Source organism: Mesitornis unicolor, unplaced genomic scaffold (assembly GCF_000695765.1).
Source record: "Mesitornis unicolor isolate BGI_N332 unplaced genomic scaffold, ASM69576v1 scaffold6998, whole genome shotgun sequence".
In the NCBI taxonomy this organism is placed as follows: Eukaryota; Metazoa; Chordata; class Aves; order Mesitornithiformes; family Mesitornithidae; genus Mesitornis; species Mesitornis unicolor.
In genome coordinates, this window is record NW_010199705.1 from 1 (window position 1) to 15,249 (window position 15,249).

The window sequence follows — 15,249 nt, forward strand, 5'->3', positions numbered from 1 at the left end:
GCGGCGCTCGCCCCGCGCTCGCCGCTGAAAGCCCAGAGCGCCGCCGCCGGGACTGTGGTTACCGAAAGCTGCCGGCAGCTGCAAGCTTTCGGTCTGAAGGAGCGTGTTCCAGGCAGGGCAGATGAAGGCGAGCTGGGGAACGCTGCCTCCGGTAAGTATCGGCGACACAGGTTACGATCGTAAACGCACACGCTATTTTTACAAGGTTGGTTCTGGCCCCTGCTCCTTCCTTTAAACACGCACATGTAAAGTTCTTTATAAAGTGTGCAAAACATCGCTTAGCTGCCTAAAACCAACCCAACCCCCCAAGTCCGTATAATTGGTGGTTCACAGCATTTAAAGCAGAGACAGGCATTAACATTTGAGTGTATTTCATGTCAGTGATCTCTCTCTGACTATGCCCATGATCAGTGCAAGATGAAATCCAGTACTAAAACGGACAGGTTTTTGAATGAACACAGTTGCCTTGTGTTGTGGAAGATTCTTCCAGAGAAAGCTGCTACGTGGGTCACCCGTACGTCCACCATAAAGACTGACTTAGTAAGCAGGGCATTTATAACAGCAGCAGTACCAGTCAGATTGCTGCTGCTGGGCCACTGTCCCTGTCCCCAAGTGCACCCTGCCATTACAAGTGGTAATATCTGGGGGTGCCTCACACCACTGCCCTCAGTCATACGAGCCCCTGCTTTTGTGCATTTTACAACCAGTGGTGTTCACTTTTCTGTGTCTGCAGTAATACACTGAAAAGGAATGAGCTGTCACACCAGGATAATCCCAAAAGTCTCTGTGCTCCCAGAGGGTGTTTACCAGTAACATCATCATGACAGACCACTCCATAAAAACTACCCGAGCAAGTGACATTTTTATTGGCGAGATCTGCTAATGAATTTCCTTTTTCCACGCTTGCATCTCCTAACAGATTTGATTTTAAAAACAAACCAAAACATTTCAGGTAACATTCCATTTGCAAACAATGAAATTATTTCACATTAAAAAATAAAACAGGATAGCAAGTTTTAAATACAAATTCTAGGAAAACCTGTCCTGGTTCCCCCAGGAGCCATTCCTCACCAGGCTGCCACCACCTCAGCTCCGCTCTGCATCAGCAGGCTGGGTAGCAAGGCTCTCCCATTTAGAGCTCAATGAAGAGGACTGGGGCATGTGCTATTATTACCATTCAAAGCCCTGTTGTTGTACATTCTTCACAGGAAAACATTAAACTGTTTGCAGTAAACCAACCAGTACTTTCTCTTTTTTTTTTATTCTAAAGCTAAGTCATACTGAAAGGGGGGAAAAAATGTGGCTTCAACATTCAGCTACTTTATCACACACAAATATTTCTACTAAGAGCATATCCAGGTCGAAATACACATCTGATTTCTGTCATGAAGTTAATGCTTATGGGGTGTGAGATGCAATCTACTTCGAAATCATAAACATCAGTTCTTGATGAGCAAAGTATTACACTTTCAGCCTTTTGGACCAGTGCTTAATTGCTGGGTTGCTTCTCCTGAATCTTGCCAGGAGAGACAGTCTTCACCGCTACCACAGATAAAAAGATGACGGGTGACAATCACACACCTCATCATCACTCAGTGAGATGTTGTATTTAGCACATTTGTTTGCATTCTGAGAAATTCTGAAGCTTCTTTTTAGGCCACAGAGTCTCTGTACACCAGAAATTACACAAGTCAACCACAGAAAGTTACAAATTGGTATGCGCAGCAATTTTGAGGTATTCCACGAGAAACCTGGCTCTGCACCTGAATGTTCCTCTCAAAAAAAACCCAAACAAAAAAAGAACCCACAGCCCTAGCTGGAGTGGAGATTTTCATTTAGAGGATTCCTTTAATCACCATGTTCCACCATATCTGATCAACAAGGACGTACTTATTTTCCCAGGGGCACAAAAAAACCCCTTCTTCATCCTTTTCCTAGAATATTAACTTCAATACCTCACTCCTGAATTTCTGGGTGCAGAAGAGAAAGGTGTTATTTTCTAGCCAAACCAGAGAAACACATTCAGACACTGTTTTTGGTTTATTTACTTTGTAAAGGTGCTCTAAGAAGATACCAGCGATCTCCTGAACGTTGAAAATAGCAGCGGTTTATACTCTTAACGTCCAGCCTGCAAGGAAGAGGCTTGGGAAAGATCTGGACCAGAAAGGCTGAAGACCAAGTTAAGAAGAAACTGTCTCCTGGATCTGGGTTTGGCTTGATAGAACCATTTCTGTCGAGGCAGTGAGCATGGACAGAAGGCTGCTCCTGTCAAACAAGAGATGCTGCTTCACAGCACGAGCAGGTTCCTCAGGAACTGGTTGCCTGCTTTACTCACAAGCTTTTCTCTTAGGGCTGAAGGGAGGAAGACAGCTTTATTCTTCACATAACTGGTGTTCTCCTTTTCGTACATTCAGAAGAATTTCCAATAAACCAGAGCAGTGGTGCCAGCTGTTTGTTCAACTGCCTGCAACATTTGTATTGGTTATGGGTTGTTTTTTTCCATGAAAAGTGGAAAACCTTTACAATGACCTTATCACGAAATTATTTGCTACTTCTGTGTTTGTAGAAAAACCGTAGGCAGGAATATTTTCTAAAGTGCTTTTTTTACTTACCAGTTACGTTTTACAAAAAATTAGACTTGTATTTTGTAGCGGCATAGTTTCCTAGCAGTTCACAGACCAGTAGAGAGTTTCTGATGTAAAAAACCCATTACGTACTTTGTTTAAGCAAATGACACTTGCTTTGACAAATGCACCGAAGTGAAAGATCTAAGTGCAAAATCCACCATTTCTTAAAACATGGCATTATGCTGGTTTATTAATGCAACTTTACATCCTTTAAAAGTAGTTTACCTCAATTCCAAGAGCAGGGATTAAATAATACAAATAAGAGTTGAAAATTCAATGAAGCTATTGCCTATTTACCCTGAAATAAAAGAGTCTTATGGTTCAACTGGTGCAAAAATCCCTCCAAACACCTTTGTTTTATTGGCAAAGTCATTTAAGGTCACTTTTGCTTCCGAGACCATCTTCTTCCATGGTTTTCACTGAAGGAGTTTTGCTTTGTAATGGCTTGTGGTTCCACAGTGATTTGTAAATGAGAGACCTACTATGAATAACTCTACCATAGTCACTAAATTACAGATACTGTCATGAGAAAGTTCAAAACTTAGTGTTGGTTTTTTTTTTAAATTTTCAGCAAGACACAAAATTCCAGTCCAGTTAAAAATGTTTTCTTTGAATGCCATTTTAAATGGCAATAAATGGCTGCTGTGCCTTCTGGATGGAGAACTTAATGCGACGCCCGATGTGCTTCTCATATGGTAGTCAGCTATCGTACTTCAAATGTACCCAAAAAACAGTGTGGAAGGGCTCTCGCAGGCACAGCCGTTTGGATCAGCTACTCCTATGTCTATAGTGCAGTAGGTTTAGAATCTGCATTGAGAGAACCACAACTGGGTGGCACGTAGCAAATGTTATGGTTGTCTGTTCTCAGAAGGCATGACACAAAGCATCCCGGGCAGCAAGAGACAGAAGCATCTGGGACGTTGTTCTGATTCTGTCAAGTAGTAGTAGCTTCCATGGAAAGGTGGCGATTATTGCTGAGACAGCAAAGCGCTCCGGTTGGCTTTCATCTTTTCCAAGCGTTTTACTAGATGACCGTTGCTGACTTCAAGCTCTTCTGTTTTATCCAGTGCTGAACGAAGCTGAAGGAAGGAAGCAGAAAAAAAAAATCACCGTTAACTTCCACAGTGTTTTCCCTTTCCAAAGATAAAGCCAGGTTTGTAGTTACCAACACTATTGTTGGTAACTAAATAGTAGTTACTATTGGTAGAATTTCCTTGTAAGATAAAGCAGTTGAAAATTTCTATTAGTAGAGTTAAAAGTAAATATCGTGTTACTGCCTCTGCTGTTGCTTTAAAGGCCACACACACACAGATATTTTTTAAGCGTGGTGCCAAGAATCCAAGATATTTACAGACTATTTACAGAATGCTGAAAAAACGGTTCAGAGTTTGCTTCAACTTCAGAGGGACAGATGCTTAGAGATATCTGCTGGGTGACATATGCCTGTCTCACTGCCTAGCTTTTGTTTCTGCTTCCCAGAATTACAGCCACAGCCATGAGTGTGGTGCCTTAGTTTTCTATACATCCCACCATGGGATGACGGTAGGGAGAGAGAGAAGTGGACTGCGCAGTGCAGTATTTATAGACAGCACAGCACAAGGAGTATGTAGAAAAAGCAGAGCGCCACACTGAAAAGAAACCCCAAACCCTCAGGAGGCAGGTGTGAAAGATGCTGAGAAATGTACTTCAGCTTGTTGTAGCAGCTGCTTGGAGAGAACGTGAAGTTTGGTAAGACAACTTCAAAATTATGGAAAGCTTGATGCAGTGTTTTAAGACGGAGAAACGTGGCCAGAGTCTGTGGATGGACACACTACAGTAGCAGGCTGAACATATGGACAGAGCAAGAAAAACAGCCTCAATAAGAGCAATTCACATCCCTTTAGCACACAGGTTTAGACTCTGAAGCTTGAAAGTTTAGACTGCTATTCCTGGTAAAGTGGCACTGTGCTTAAATAACGAAGCGCCTAAATTAACCTTGCAGCAGCACTTCCAGCTCTCTACTGCTGCCATTTCTGAATCACGTTTCTGAAAAAAACTGACTTATATTTACAAAGCCAGAACTGGTAACTCCCAAAGTAATGAGCCTTCAGTTACAACAAAGGACAAGGACAGCAGAGTAGAAGTAGTAGTTTGTCTTCTCGGTGACAAACAATGATAAGACAAGGGGTAACGGACACAAACTGGAACACAGGAGGTTCCACTGAAATTGGAGAAGAAACTTCTTCTCAGTGAGGGTGACAGAGCACTGGCCCAGGCTGCCCAGAGAGGTTGTGGAGTCTCCTTCTCTGCAGACATTCAAAACCCGCCTGGACGCCTTCCTGTGTAACCTCATCTGGGTGTTCCTGCTCCGGCAGGGGGATTGGACTGGATGAGCTTTGGAGGTCCCTTCCAATCCCTAACGGTCTGGGATTCTGTGAGAAATAGGAATTCTTCAGCCTGATGAATGTCGAACCATGGGAACACTGACACCTCCAAAGCAGCAGGCAAACCTGAGCATTTGAAGGCTGCTTCTGGACTCAAGTTGCACAACAAGAACTTGAGTTTGCTCCAGAGAACCGACTCTGGTACAAAGCAAGGCACTGCACGTCAGTTTAGGGAGGAGTGGTGAAATGGCAGTAGGAGTTCACCATCGTGACTGTAATTGCAGTTTGAGTGCTGAAAGGTTGGTTAAACATTTCAAACAAGTAACTAAGGCAGTAAAAAAGCAGATGGTTATTCTCTGCTCTGCCAAGGAGGGTAGCTTCTCTAAAATGCACCAGCCGGACGGGTCACCCCGCCACGCGGCGCAGTTCGTGTCTGGAGTTACCTCTCTCTGTAGTTTGCGTTTCTCTGCTTTCAGTTCATCTTCTACTCTCTCAGCATTTTCAGCAGCAGTTTTGTATCGGGCTACCTGACCTTCCAATCGTATTACCTAAGGGGAAGGCAAATTTTTTGAATTAAAAGCTGTACCAAGAAGTTACTGTGAAGCTTTACTCTTCCACTAGTAAAGCAATAACCAGAGAGATGTTCACTTTAATAAAATAAAGGCATATTTTGAAGAAAAACAAATACACCAAGGAAGCCTGGCCATGGTAACTTACTCCAGACCTTTTATACGCATCCATATTTAAGCAAGAGTATCGCTGACACACTCTGGACAAGAGCAAAACACTTAAAATTGATCAGTCTTGTATAAAATCCATATGTACTACATCAAATACTAGAAGCCATTTAAAAATTGCTGGTAGCTTGGCATGAGATATACCTTTGTCTTTGAACGTTTTCCCTTTGGTAAAGATGAGGAATATATTCCCTCTTCCCCATACATAAATGAAAGCATTTTAGTCTTTATGACTTCAGATCAGTAGCTCTGATGCTCCAACAGTCCTCCTCCTTATTTGAAGGGAAAAATCTCAGTAATCATGATTTCATTGATCATGTAGTAAAATACACTTTCTCTTCGCGTTCCCACCAACAAACACAACAAGCCAGAAACTTACATTCTGCTCCAGTGCTGTTATCTCTTGCTCAGACTTTGCTAGTTTAAATTTGAGATCACTGATCTGTCTGTTGGCATCTCCTAAAAGAATGGCAGATTTATCAGAGATGTCAGAACAAGTGTCAGCAGTGTCTTCTAACAAGTCTATCACAACATTTCCATGCTACAGGAATCTGCTTGGGGCAGTGGTAAAGTAGCAAGTGCTCTCTGGCAGAAAACAGCTTCTACTCCCAGTCTCGCCCGATTCCCTTCTGACCACTCTGAAAGCAGAATTAACCAGGAACTCACCCCAGCTCTCCTGGGGAACGTGAGGGAGGTTTCCAATTGCAATCTTGCTCAAACAAGGGATAACCATTCCCTCACCTCTAGTAGAGGTGCACGGCTGGCTCCCAGTTTGAAGCTCCCTTAGAACTGAAGGTTCATTTTTACTCAGAGCCATGCGGTTATCGTACAAACACCTTTTCTCGCTCACATGCTCACAGGCAAAAGTTCTCTTAAAATCAAAATGTAGCTCACTTTGGAGATCGATCATGTGCATATCTGTCCCATTTTCTAGAACTTCATCTTCTGACTCTCTGTTTTCCATCTTGCCATTCTTCTGCTTTTCTTCCAGTTGTCCCTTTAATTTTTTAACCTGAAGACCACAAAATAATTCGTTGTTAAAACAAGGGGAAATTGTGGCTCACTACTCAAATTCACTCAAATATCAGAAAACAAGTTGTATTTTTTAAACCAAATTTTTTAAAAAAATTTGGCTACAAAATAATTTCCTAGAAATTCTTTTGGCAAATGACTCGTATTTTAAGTATCAGTGCTCATGTTTTAAGTTTAGGACCAAACATAACAAGCGGAAGAAGAGTGTTTTATTAGAAAAGCCATAAATGTTCTGTAGGCACATTCACATAAAACATTCTTAAAAACCCCAAACTGTTTCGCTGGATGTGAAGTCTCCATGCCAAGTATACAGTACCTAAATGAAAGCACAGAGCATCCTGCAGAGAAACAGATCAGCTAAATTTTTTTTTAATAAGCTTCATATCCGCTATGGAATATCACAATACCAGCAACAAGTACTTTAATTGCTATTTACCCAACTACCATAAATTCCTCCAGCATCTCTTTCCGAATAGCCTATTGCCCACAGACCCAGCAATCAGGAGGGTTTACTCTTGGAGATAAAATTTGCTTCTACAATTTCTGGACCGTATTTGTTGTGCCCTTGGGCTTGGCCAATCTGAAGTATTATTTGTCAGAAACAGTCCTGGAGAAGAAGTTTTAGGTGCCTAAGGACACTGAATGTGACAGGTTAGCAACATAGAACAGGCACACTGGGTCATATCTGTCTTCCCCTGTATCCTGAGCTAACACGCAGGAGAAGTGGTTCAGAGGAAGAACAAAGTGGCAAGCAACACTAAGTCCTCAGCAGGAGCAACCCAGCACACTCAAAGGCAATGGCATTGCTGTTCTATACCTTATGGTAAGGCTATTTTGATTTTTTTTTTTTAGCCTCTACAGTTCTTATCACAGATTTAGAAAACACGCAGCATTTCAGTTTTACTGTGATTACCTGGTCTAGTAAGGATTCTCGTTCATCAATGAGTTTTTTCAGCCTGTCTGAAAGAGAAAACTGAAAGTTCAGTGCCTATTTGACTGAGCCACACATTTCAGAGTATATCTGATATAAGAGCGAACCATTAAGGTCAGCACACTGAAAGGCAATGGCATTGCTGTTCTATACCTTACGGTAAGGCTATTTTGATTTTTTTTTTTAGCCTCTACAGTTCTTATCACAGATTTAGAAAACACGCAGCATTTCAGTTTTACTGTGATTACCTGGTCTAGTAAGGATTCTCGTTCATCAATGAGTTTTTTCAGCCTGTCTGAAAGAGAAAACTGAAAGTTCAGTGCCTATTTGACTGAGCCACACATTTCAGAGTATATCTGATATAAGAGCGAACCATTAAGGTTAGTGAAACTAATGATGAAGGTAGTTATGCACGTACCACAGGAAATGAGGCCACACACAGGGCTGGGAAGGGGCTGCAGCCAGGGGAGGTTATGTCATTCTCACAGAACATGCTTGTCACGGCAGTAGCAGCACCCAGCTGCATGCAAAGAGGCTAATCTTCTACGTTAGCTTAGCATGCAAGAACTCTAGGGTCAAACACAACTGCAACACAAAATCTCACAAGTCTTTACAGTTTAACATAATGAAAATACTGTAAACACCTATAACCATAGCTAAGCACATTCCCAGCATTTTAAATCTTCACTTCTTTTACAAAACAGCAGAGCTTTCACTAAACAGCATTTTGTGTTATCTCCAGTATTATGACCAGGAAAACATTTGCCCATTAAGTTATCGTTGTTTCTGGTAAAACATTCTTTTCTCTTTAATCCTTCGGAGTCAGTTCTCCTGGTCAAACATGAAGCAGGCGATGGGCAATGTGGACCAACTGTTGTGTGACACTTGTGAACTTGGAAGTGCTACAGATCAGCGCACGGATACGTGTGGCATTAACGAAGCGCACGCTACGCAGTGAGATAACTGGAAAAAAGAAATACAAGTAACCAGATCACCTGAGTTTTTTTCTTCCCTATTAAGGGATGCAAAATGTGAAAGCATTTTAGCACGTACTTACAAATTTTCGTATCACTGGATTTACTTTACCTCATTAATTAACAACCTTAGCTTGTTCAGGTACACCTCAATGGAAGTACACCAGAACACAGCATTCAGATATTCTTATTAGAAGAGGATATACTGCCTTCAGGCAGGTCTTACTCTGCAAGTCTGACACGTATGCTTATTGCAGGTTTACTGACTTTGGCTCCCTTGCCAGCAAGCGGTCACCTGCGCAGAACCAAGCCAGTGGGCATTCGGAGCTCAACTCCACATCTAAGGTCTGGCCTGTTAATTAAATGGTTGAAATCCAAAGGTCACTCAAGAAAAAAGACTTCTTGTAAACATAAGGACAGCAGCTGACAAATTGCAGATAAAAGGCTGGTGGTCTTTTACCACGTAAATTCTGTTGACAGACTGAAGTATTTTTTAAAAGCTTTAAAAATACCAACACCGTAGTCCTCATTCGTTGTGAAATCCTGAACTGGCCAAGGTCTTGTGGTTCACCCTTTTTCCCTCATTAACCCACAAAGTAAAGGGAATAAAGTGTGTGTATTGAATCAAATCATGGGGGAAATGGAAGTTTTTAAATGAAAGTCTCTCTATATGGCAGGCAGGGACAGTCCATTGGCTCATCATAACGTGGCAGGTCATTCCCCTCCTGGGTATGCAAGTTCCTATACACCAGCAGTCATTCTAGAGCATGGAGTAAAACCTTTACCGTGGCTTCTGATACAATACCTAAATACAGATCCTAAAGTGACATCCCCTTCCACAGTTCTGTGCGTTCACTTTGAACATCATCCAGTCCTATACTTTGTTTGTTTGTTTTAGCCACTGGTAACACACTCAGCATTATTAAACTTGAGCGCTGACATGGAAAAACAAAACACAAAACTAAGACAGATATCACAGTTTTGTAAACTATCAAGAGTAACAAAAATTTACAAGTATTAAACCCCTTCAAAATAATAAAACAATTTCACATATCTGTATGGGAACGAATAGAAACTTAAGACAGAAATTCTGTATAAGATGAAAGAAAGGGAAGAAAAATAAAGGTCAAGAAAGCAAGGAGAGCAAGAAGTAGACGAAAGCTCAGATGATATTCAGACTTGGAGATAGGGTTGGGAGTCGCAGGTCAGCAGAGATCAAGAGATGAAGTTACTGAGGATTGGAAAGAGAACAAGGACTGATGCAGAAGGAAACTTCTAGGCCACCACAAAATTAATGAAAACTTAACAACTGCAAAGGGGCTAAATAATCCATCTTGATCCTGAAAACAACTTAGTCATGCACACAGCTAAGTAACTTTTAACACAAACACTGCTGGGGGGTGAAATATGCCTGGCTGAAGAAAGGACACCTCCAATTTCCAGTGAGGAAGCACATCAGCTTCCCCCCACCCCTTTTTCTGCAAAATAGATGTTAACATTTCTGGGTAAGCCTTCAAATCTGGTATCACCATCAGTTCTCTCTTCCCTCATCACAGACATCTGTGAGGGCTCTGGAGAACAAGCCTGATGAGGAGCAGCTGAGGGAACTGGGCTTGTTTAGCCTGGAGAAGAGAAGGCTGAGGGGAGACCTCATCACCACCTACAACTGCCTCAAGGGAGCTTGGAGAGAGGTGGGTGCTGGTCTCTTCTCCCAGGTGATGGGGGATAGAACAAGGGGAAACGGCACCAAGCTGTGCCAAGGGAGGTTCAGGTTAGAGATAAGGAGGAAGTTCTTTACTGAGAGGGTCGTCAGAAGCTGGCACAGGCTGCCCAGGGAGGTGGTGGAGTCACCATCCCTGGGTGTGTTTAAAGAGCGGGTAGATGAGGTACTTAGGGATATGGTTTAGGGGGTAGACAGGAACGGTTGGACATGATGATCTCAGAGGTCTTTTCCAACCGAGCGATTCTGTGTGTGTGATTCTGTGTGTGATCTGTATGCCCCACTGGGACAGATGAGATGCTGGCAGCAGGATTTCCAAGACCACATAAAAAATTAGTTTGCTAAAATTATCATTTATGTAGAAAAGTTTTCTGTGTGTGTGGACGAGGGTCTCTTAGGTTTCACTTACCTCAAAACCCCATAGGAACACAGAAAGCTTACTGTAGCTTTAACAGATACCCCTGCAGAGCCACCTTATTTTTGCATTTAGGAGACGTTTTTCAACAAATCAAGGCTCTGAGGACCTTGAGAACAGGTGAACAGCAATCTACTGAATTAGGACACGAAGCAGCTAATTGCAGATCTCATCTGTAACAGTCATTACCCTTATTTCACATACAAAGATTCTACAATGAAAAACTGGAGTGTGACATTCATTTCATTTAAAATTTAACTTTGGTGACACGATTTCCAGGCTGCTCACTGCACCAATTCATGGCTTTCATAGGCAAAGGAGATTAACAGAGGGCTGATGCCAGGAGCTGGGCCCTGGGAAGGCCCAGGAGAGAGCAGGACAGATAGGGTGGTGGTGGTGACCTGCATCTTCTGCTATTGTACAGGCCTGTGTGTAAATCAAGTGACTTTTCTCATTACTTTGGTACTGCAGTTGACTCAAGGAATTGCTAATTGGGCTGCTTCACTGGCACAGTTGACCTAACATCCCCTCATGAGCTACAGATCCTTGATGTCTCTTCCTGCTTCCCTGGGTTGGGAAGCAGCTGTTTTTAAGCTGAATGATTTGAGTGATGTGTGGCCTAGAAAGTAATTAATCCTGATGTCAGTGAAAGGGCTAAACTGTACTTGGAGGGTGGGAAGGCTTCCCATGAAATCACACCAGCACCTCCAAGCAGCTATTCAGAACAGCCTGCAAGAATCGAACTGTCAGGTCAACAGCAGGTTGGATAATGCACCTTCTCCAGGTCTGTCAATTTATTCTGGATCATGAGAAAACAAAGAACAACAACAAAAAATACTGAGGAATGCCTTCCTCTCTTTCTCAGAAGAGAGAGACTGCTGGGGACAGGCTGCTGGGACAGTGAACAAGCATAGGATTTAGGAGACACTAGCTTGCAATACTGGTTGTGAAGGGGAGAGGAGGACTGCTCTATTGACCAAGGCCTGTCACTATTACTTGCTGAATAAGAAAAAAAGGTTTCTTTAGCTGCTACTTTTGAAAGCATTTGAGGCTAACTCTGAATTCACAGTAATGCACACAGCTGGGCTACAGGCTACATGCACCACTGGGTATTAAACAGAAAAACCAGCAAGCATTTGGAGCTATGGAGCTCCTTTAAGACTCCAGACTCTTAAGACACCCCAAGAGAGTTGCTCACTGCAGCACTCATCAGCAGGCTGTCGCTGCTCCAAGCAAGCATGGGTAACAGAATAGCAACAAGTAATATAGTAAACTAAATTGCTTTTAGTTCATGTCATATTTCGTGGTTTCATGATAGGCTTCATGAAAAGACTGATTGTGATTTTGCTGCCTTTGAAAGTCAAAACCAGTGGAAGAGACAAGCTAGATCTTTTCTTGTATCTCTTAGATATCTATCACAGGGAAAATGCCATAAGTGTTTTTCAATTGTGTAACTACAAAAGATGCATTTTATAGGTAATTCCTCCTGAGACACTCTGCCTTCCCGCTCTCTTACAGAACACATTTCACTCAAATACTATCTAGTATGTACTGTTAAATAATTAAATTTGGAATAGAACATCTAGCAGTTCCCTTTCTCTTCAAGATTATTTATCCCCCAATGTGCATATACTCAAGCAAAAACCCAGGAACACCATGACCTTCTACATGGTACATGGCCAACTCCAGAAGTCAGGGACCAGGTGCCACCAGCGGTACCAAGCAGCTAACGTTCCAGGATATGGTACATCAGCTATTCCTCATTGCCTGTCCACACTCCTGCCTCTACCCTAGTTCCACTGAGTGGTGGCCAGTAACTGTGGGATAAAAGCTGGTACGTGGACAGTTAGTTACGAGTAGCATTGTCATTATGTCTCTTTTTGTGACCTGGCTTGAAAAAGGACTTCTTTTACAGATGCTTTGTGTTCTGAAGTAGAAACGCCAGTTAAAATTAGCAGTTAATTCTCTCAGCCATCCAGAAGCGTTTCTATTAGAAACAAACTCATACGAAAAATATATGAAATGTTGACATGTGCCTAATTTAACTCAGAGCTGCTTACAGATCCATCCTCAAGTACAGGTGAAGCCTGGTAAGCACACTGAATTAAATACTTAAGTGTATTTAACGTTTAAATATGAATACATTTAAAATACTTTCAGCACTAAACCATGTATTACTGTTTTGAGTATAGCAGAGACAAACCTTTAAATAAACACTGCTACGTAGTAAGAGGAGATGCATTTAAGATCTATGACTTTTCAGATTAGCATTTAGTGTAATCCCTTAAGAACAACTGCTAATACTTACAGAAACCATACTGGAATTGTTGTAAGTTGGAAAGAAGACATATGAAGAGAGTTACAGGTTTATAATCCTGTCAGAGGTTTACAGTTACAGGTGCCATCACATATTAAAGGTCCTCAGACACCAAGGCTGCTCATTCCTCGTAAAAGAGCTCTTCTAGCTACGTAGCACAATGCAATAAATTTAAGAAGGAAAGCTGCAGAAAAATGTTCTTGAAATTACATTAGATCTAAATAAATACTTACGCAGGTTTATAAATAGTGCTCTGGACATGCAATTTAATGTATAAAATACGTTTATTTCAATTATATACAGCTCAGTACATTCTGATAAACATCTTGAAATTTTACAGTCTGTCTCTACTCCATCGACTTTGTAACATCAACACAAATAAGGCTTCCACAGCCCCCCCGACCCCAGCTCCTCAACTTGCATTCCTTTCAGGATGTTCATTGTTTTAAGCAATTTTAAATGATTTTTTAGGTATGCAAACCATGCTCTTCCTCCCAAGCACTAGCAAAGCTGCAAGGAGAAATATACCAGTGGAGTCAAAGTGTCTTTATGTCAGCAATTCAAAGCAGTCCAGCTTTTCAAAAAGGCACAAGGGCTGGTACACAGAACAACAGTTGTCTTTGGTCTGATATCCAACAAGAATTAAGACATGCAAAGTTATCTTCTTTCCAGAAAGGAAGAGGTAAGAATTTTTCAAAGATAAAAACATTCCTTCCGAATCATAGTTTGCAAAAAAATAACACAGTAAGGAAATACAATTTTCAACAAAAAAAACTTATTGGAAAAATAGATACTTTATATATTCATAGCTAGACAGTACTTTATAGCAAACCCAAGCACACATTACAGTGTGTATTGACACTTTCTTCAGAAAATATAAGAACTCCATGTGACACATGGTGTAAAAGGCCTATCGTGGTGCAAAGTGCCTAGATGAAGTAAACATGCATACATTTATTCCTTCCAACAAACTAAGACCCGCATGTTGTACTTTCTTCAGATTACATGTTGTTCCTCCAGAGCGTTTGGACTAAGCAGATTCACAGTGATCTAACTATATTTTGGAATATGATCGTATCAGAAATACACATGAAGTGGAATGAGAGCATTTCTTTTTCCATAGTAAAAAAAATTAGAAGTATTAAAACATTGGTTCCTAGGCTTCAATCATTCAGACAGAAGTTTCAACAACAGACCAGCGCTGCTGATTTACTGAGTTCCTTCATGAAGTGTTAATGTACTTACTGGAGATCTAACATTTGTAAGTGCACACGAGTATGTGCGTAAGTTCACAAAGGTCCAACGCACATTAAGTACATTCAGGACATCTATCATCTAAGCTAGAACAAGAAAGGAATTCCTGTAGAAATTCCTCAGTAGCACTTATCCACACTAAAAGTACTTCAATTGCAAGATGATCTGAATACTTGATTTGTGAAGCTTGCTCCTTTGGTGATAAAACTTTAACCTGAGACACGGCAAAACCAAACCCATGCAGGATTTCTTGTGGCTAGTGAGTAACTTAATACTTGCATCATTACCTCTTACATAACATTGTATTATGACGAGAGTTTCCTCTAAAGAAAGTATTCCTAAAGTCTGATGTATTGTGCAAAGTGCATGCTCCTGTACTGGGACTGATCAAACGGCATGTAACTCGTGTAGCCTTGAGATTCTGAACTTACGATACTGTACAGTCATCTCTGGATTTACCCTTACCCTTTCTACCACCCTGCAAATCCTCCTTGTCTTCATCCCTCTTACTGCCAGCACTTTCCAAATCCTGTTCTGAAACATTTTCATCCGCTATTTCTTCCACTTTATTAGAATCTGCTGCTTTGATTTCATCTTCCATCCTATCAGTTGTCTCATCGGTTTTCCGTGACACTTCCCCTTGCGAGCACCCTGTTTCTTCGGGCTCATCTTTTTTTTCATGCTGCAAGCTGTCATCTTCAGTCAAGGCTTCTTCAGTTTCTGTTTTGTCTGTTCTTTCTCCGGCTTTGTCTGTTTGGGCAGTTTTTCCAACAGCATCATTTGTTTCATCACTCTCTCCTTTCTCTGTATCAGCTTTCGCTCCATCACATTTTTCATCAGTTTCTAGTATCTGTTTTGACTCTTCATCAAAATCAAACG

The 15,249-nt window shown here is 41.5% G+C and overlaps 1 protein-coding gene across 1 annotated transcript in view; it reads right to left on the reverse strand.

The window, feature by feature from the left end:
• Positions 1 to 3,218: 3,218 nt before the first annotated feature.
• LRRFIP1 (leucine rich repeat (in FLII) interacting protein 1) overlaps positions 3,219 to 15,249 on the reverse strand; it is a gene marked incomplete at its 5' end in the record, with an annotated part of 63,100 nt that continues 51,069 nt past the window's right edge. The window contains 5 exons of the mRNA XM_010189527.1: positions 3,219 to 3,706; positions 5,434 to 5,538; positions 6,107 to 6,186; positions 6,622 to 6,739; positions 7,939 to 7,985. Coding sequence (XP_010187829.1) covers positions 3,596 to 3,706; positions 5,434 to 5,538; positions 6,107 to 6,186; positions 6,622 to 6,739; positions 7,939 to 7,985 — 461 coding nt within the window. The remainder of the gene's footprint in view (positions 3,707 to 5,433; positions 5,539 to 6,106; positions 6,187 to 6,621; positions 6,740 to 7,938; positions 7,986 to 15,249) is intronic.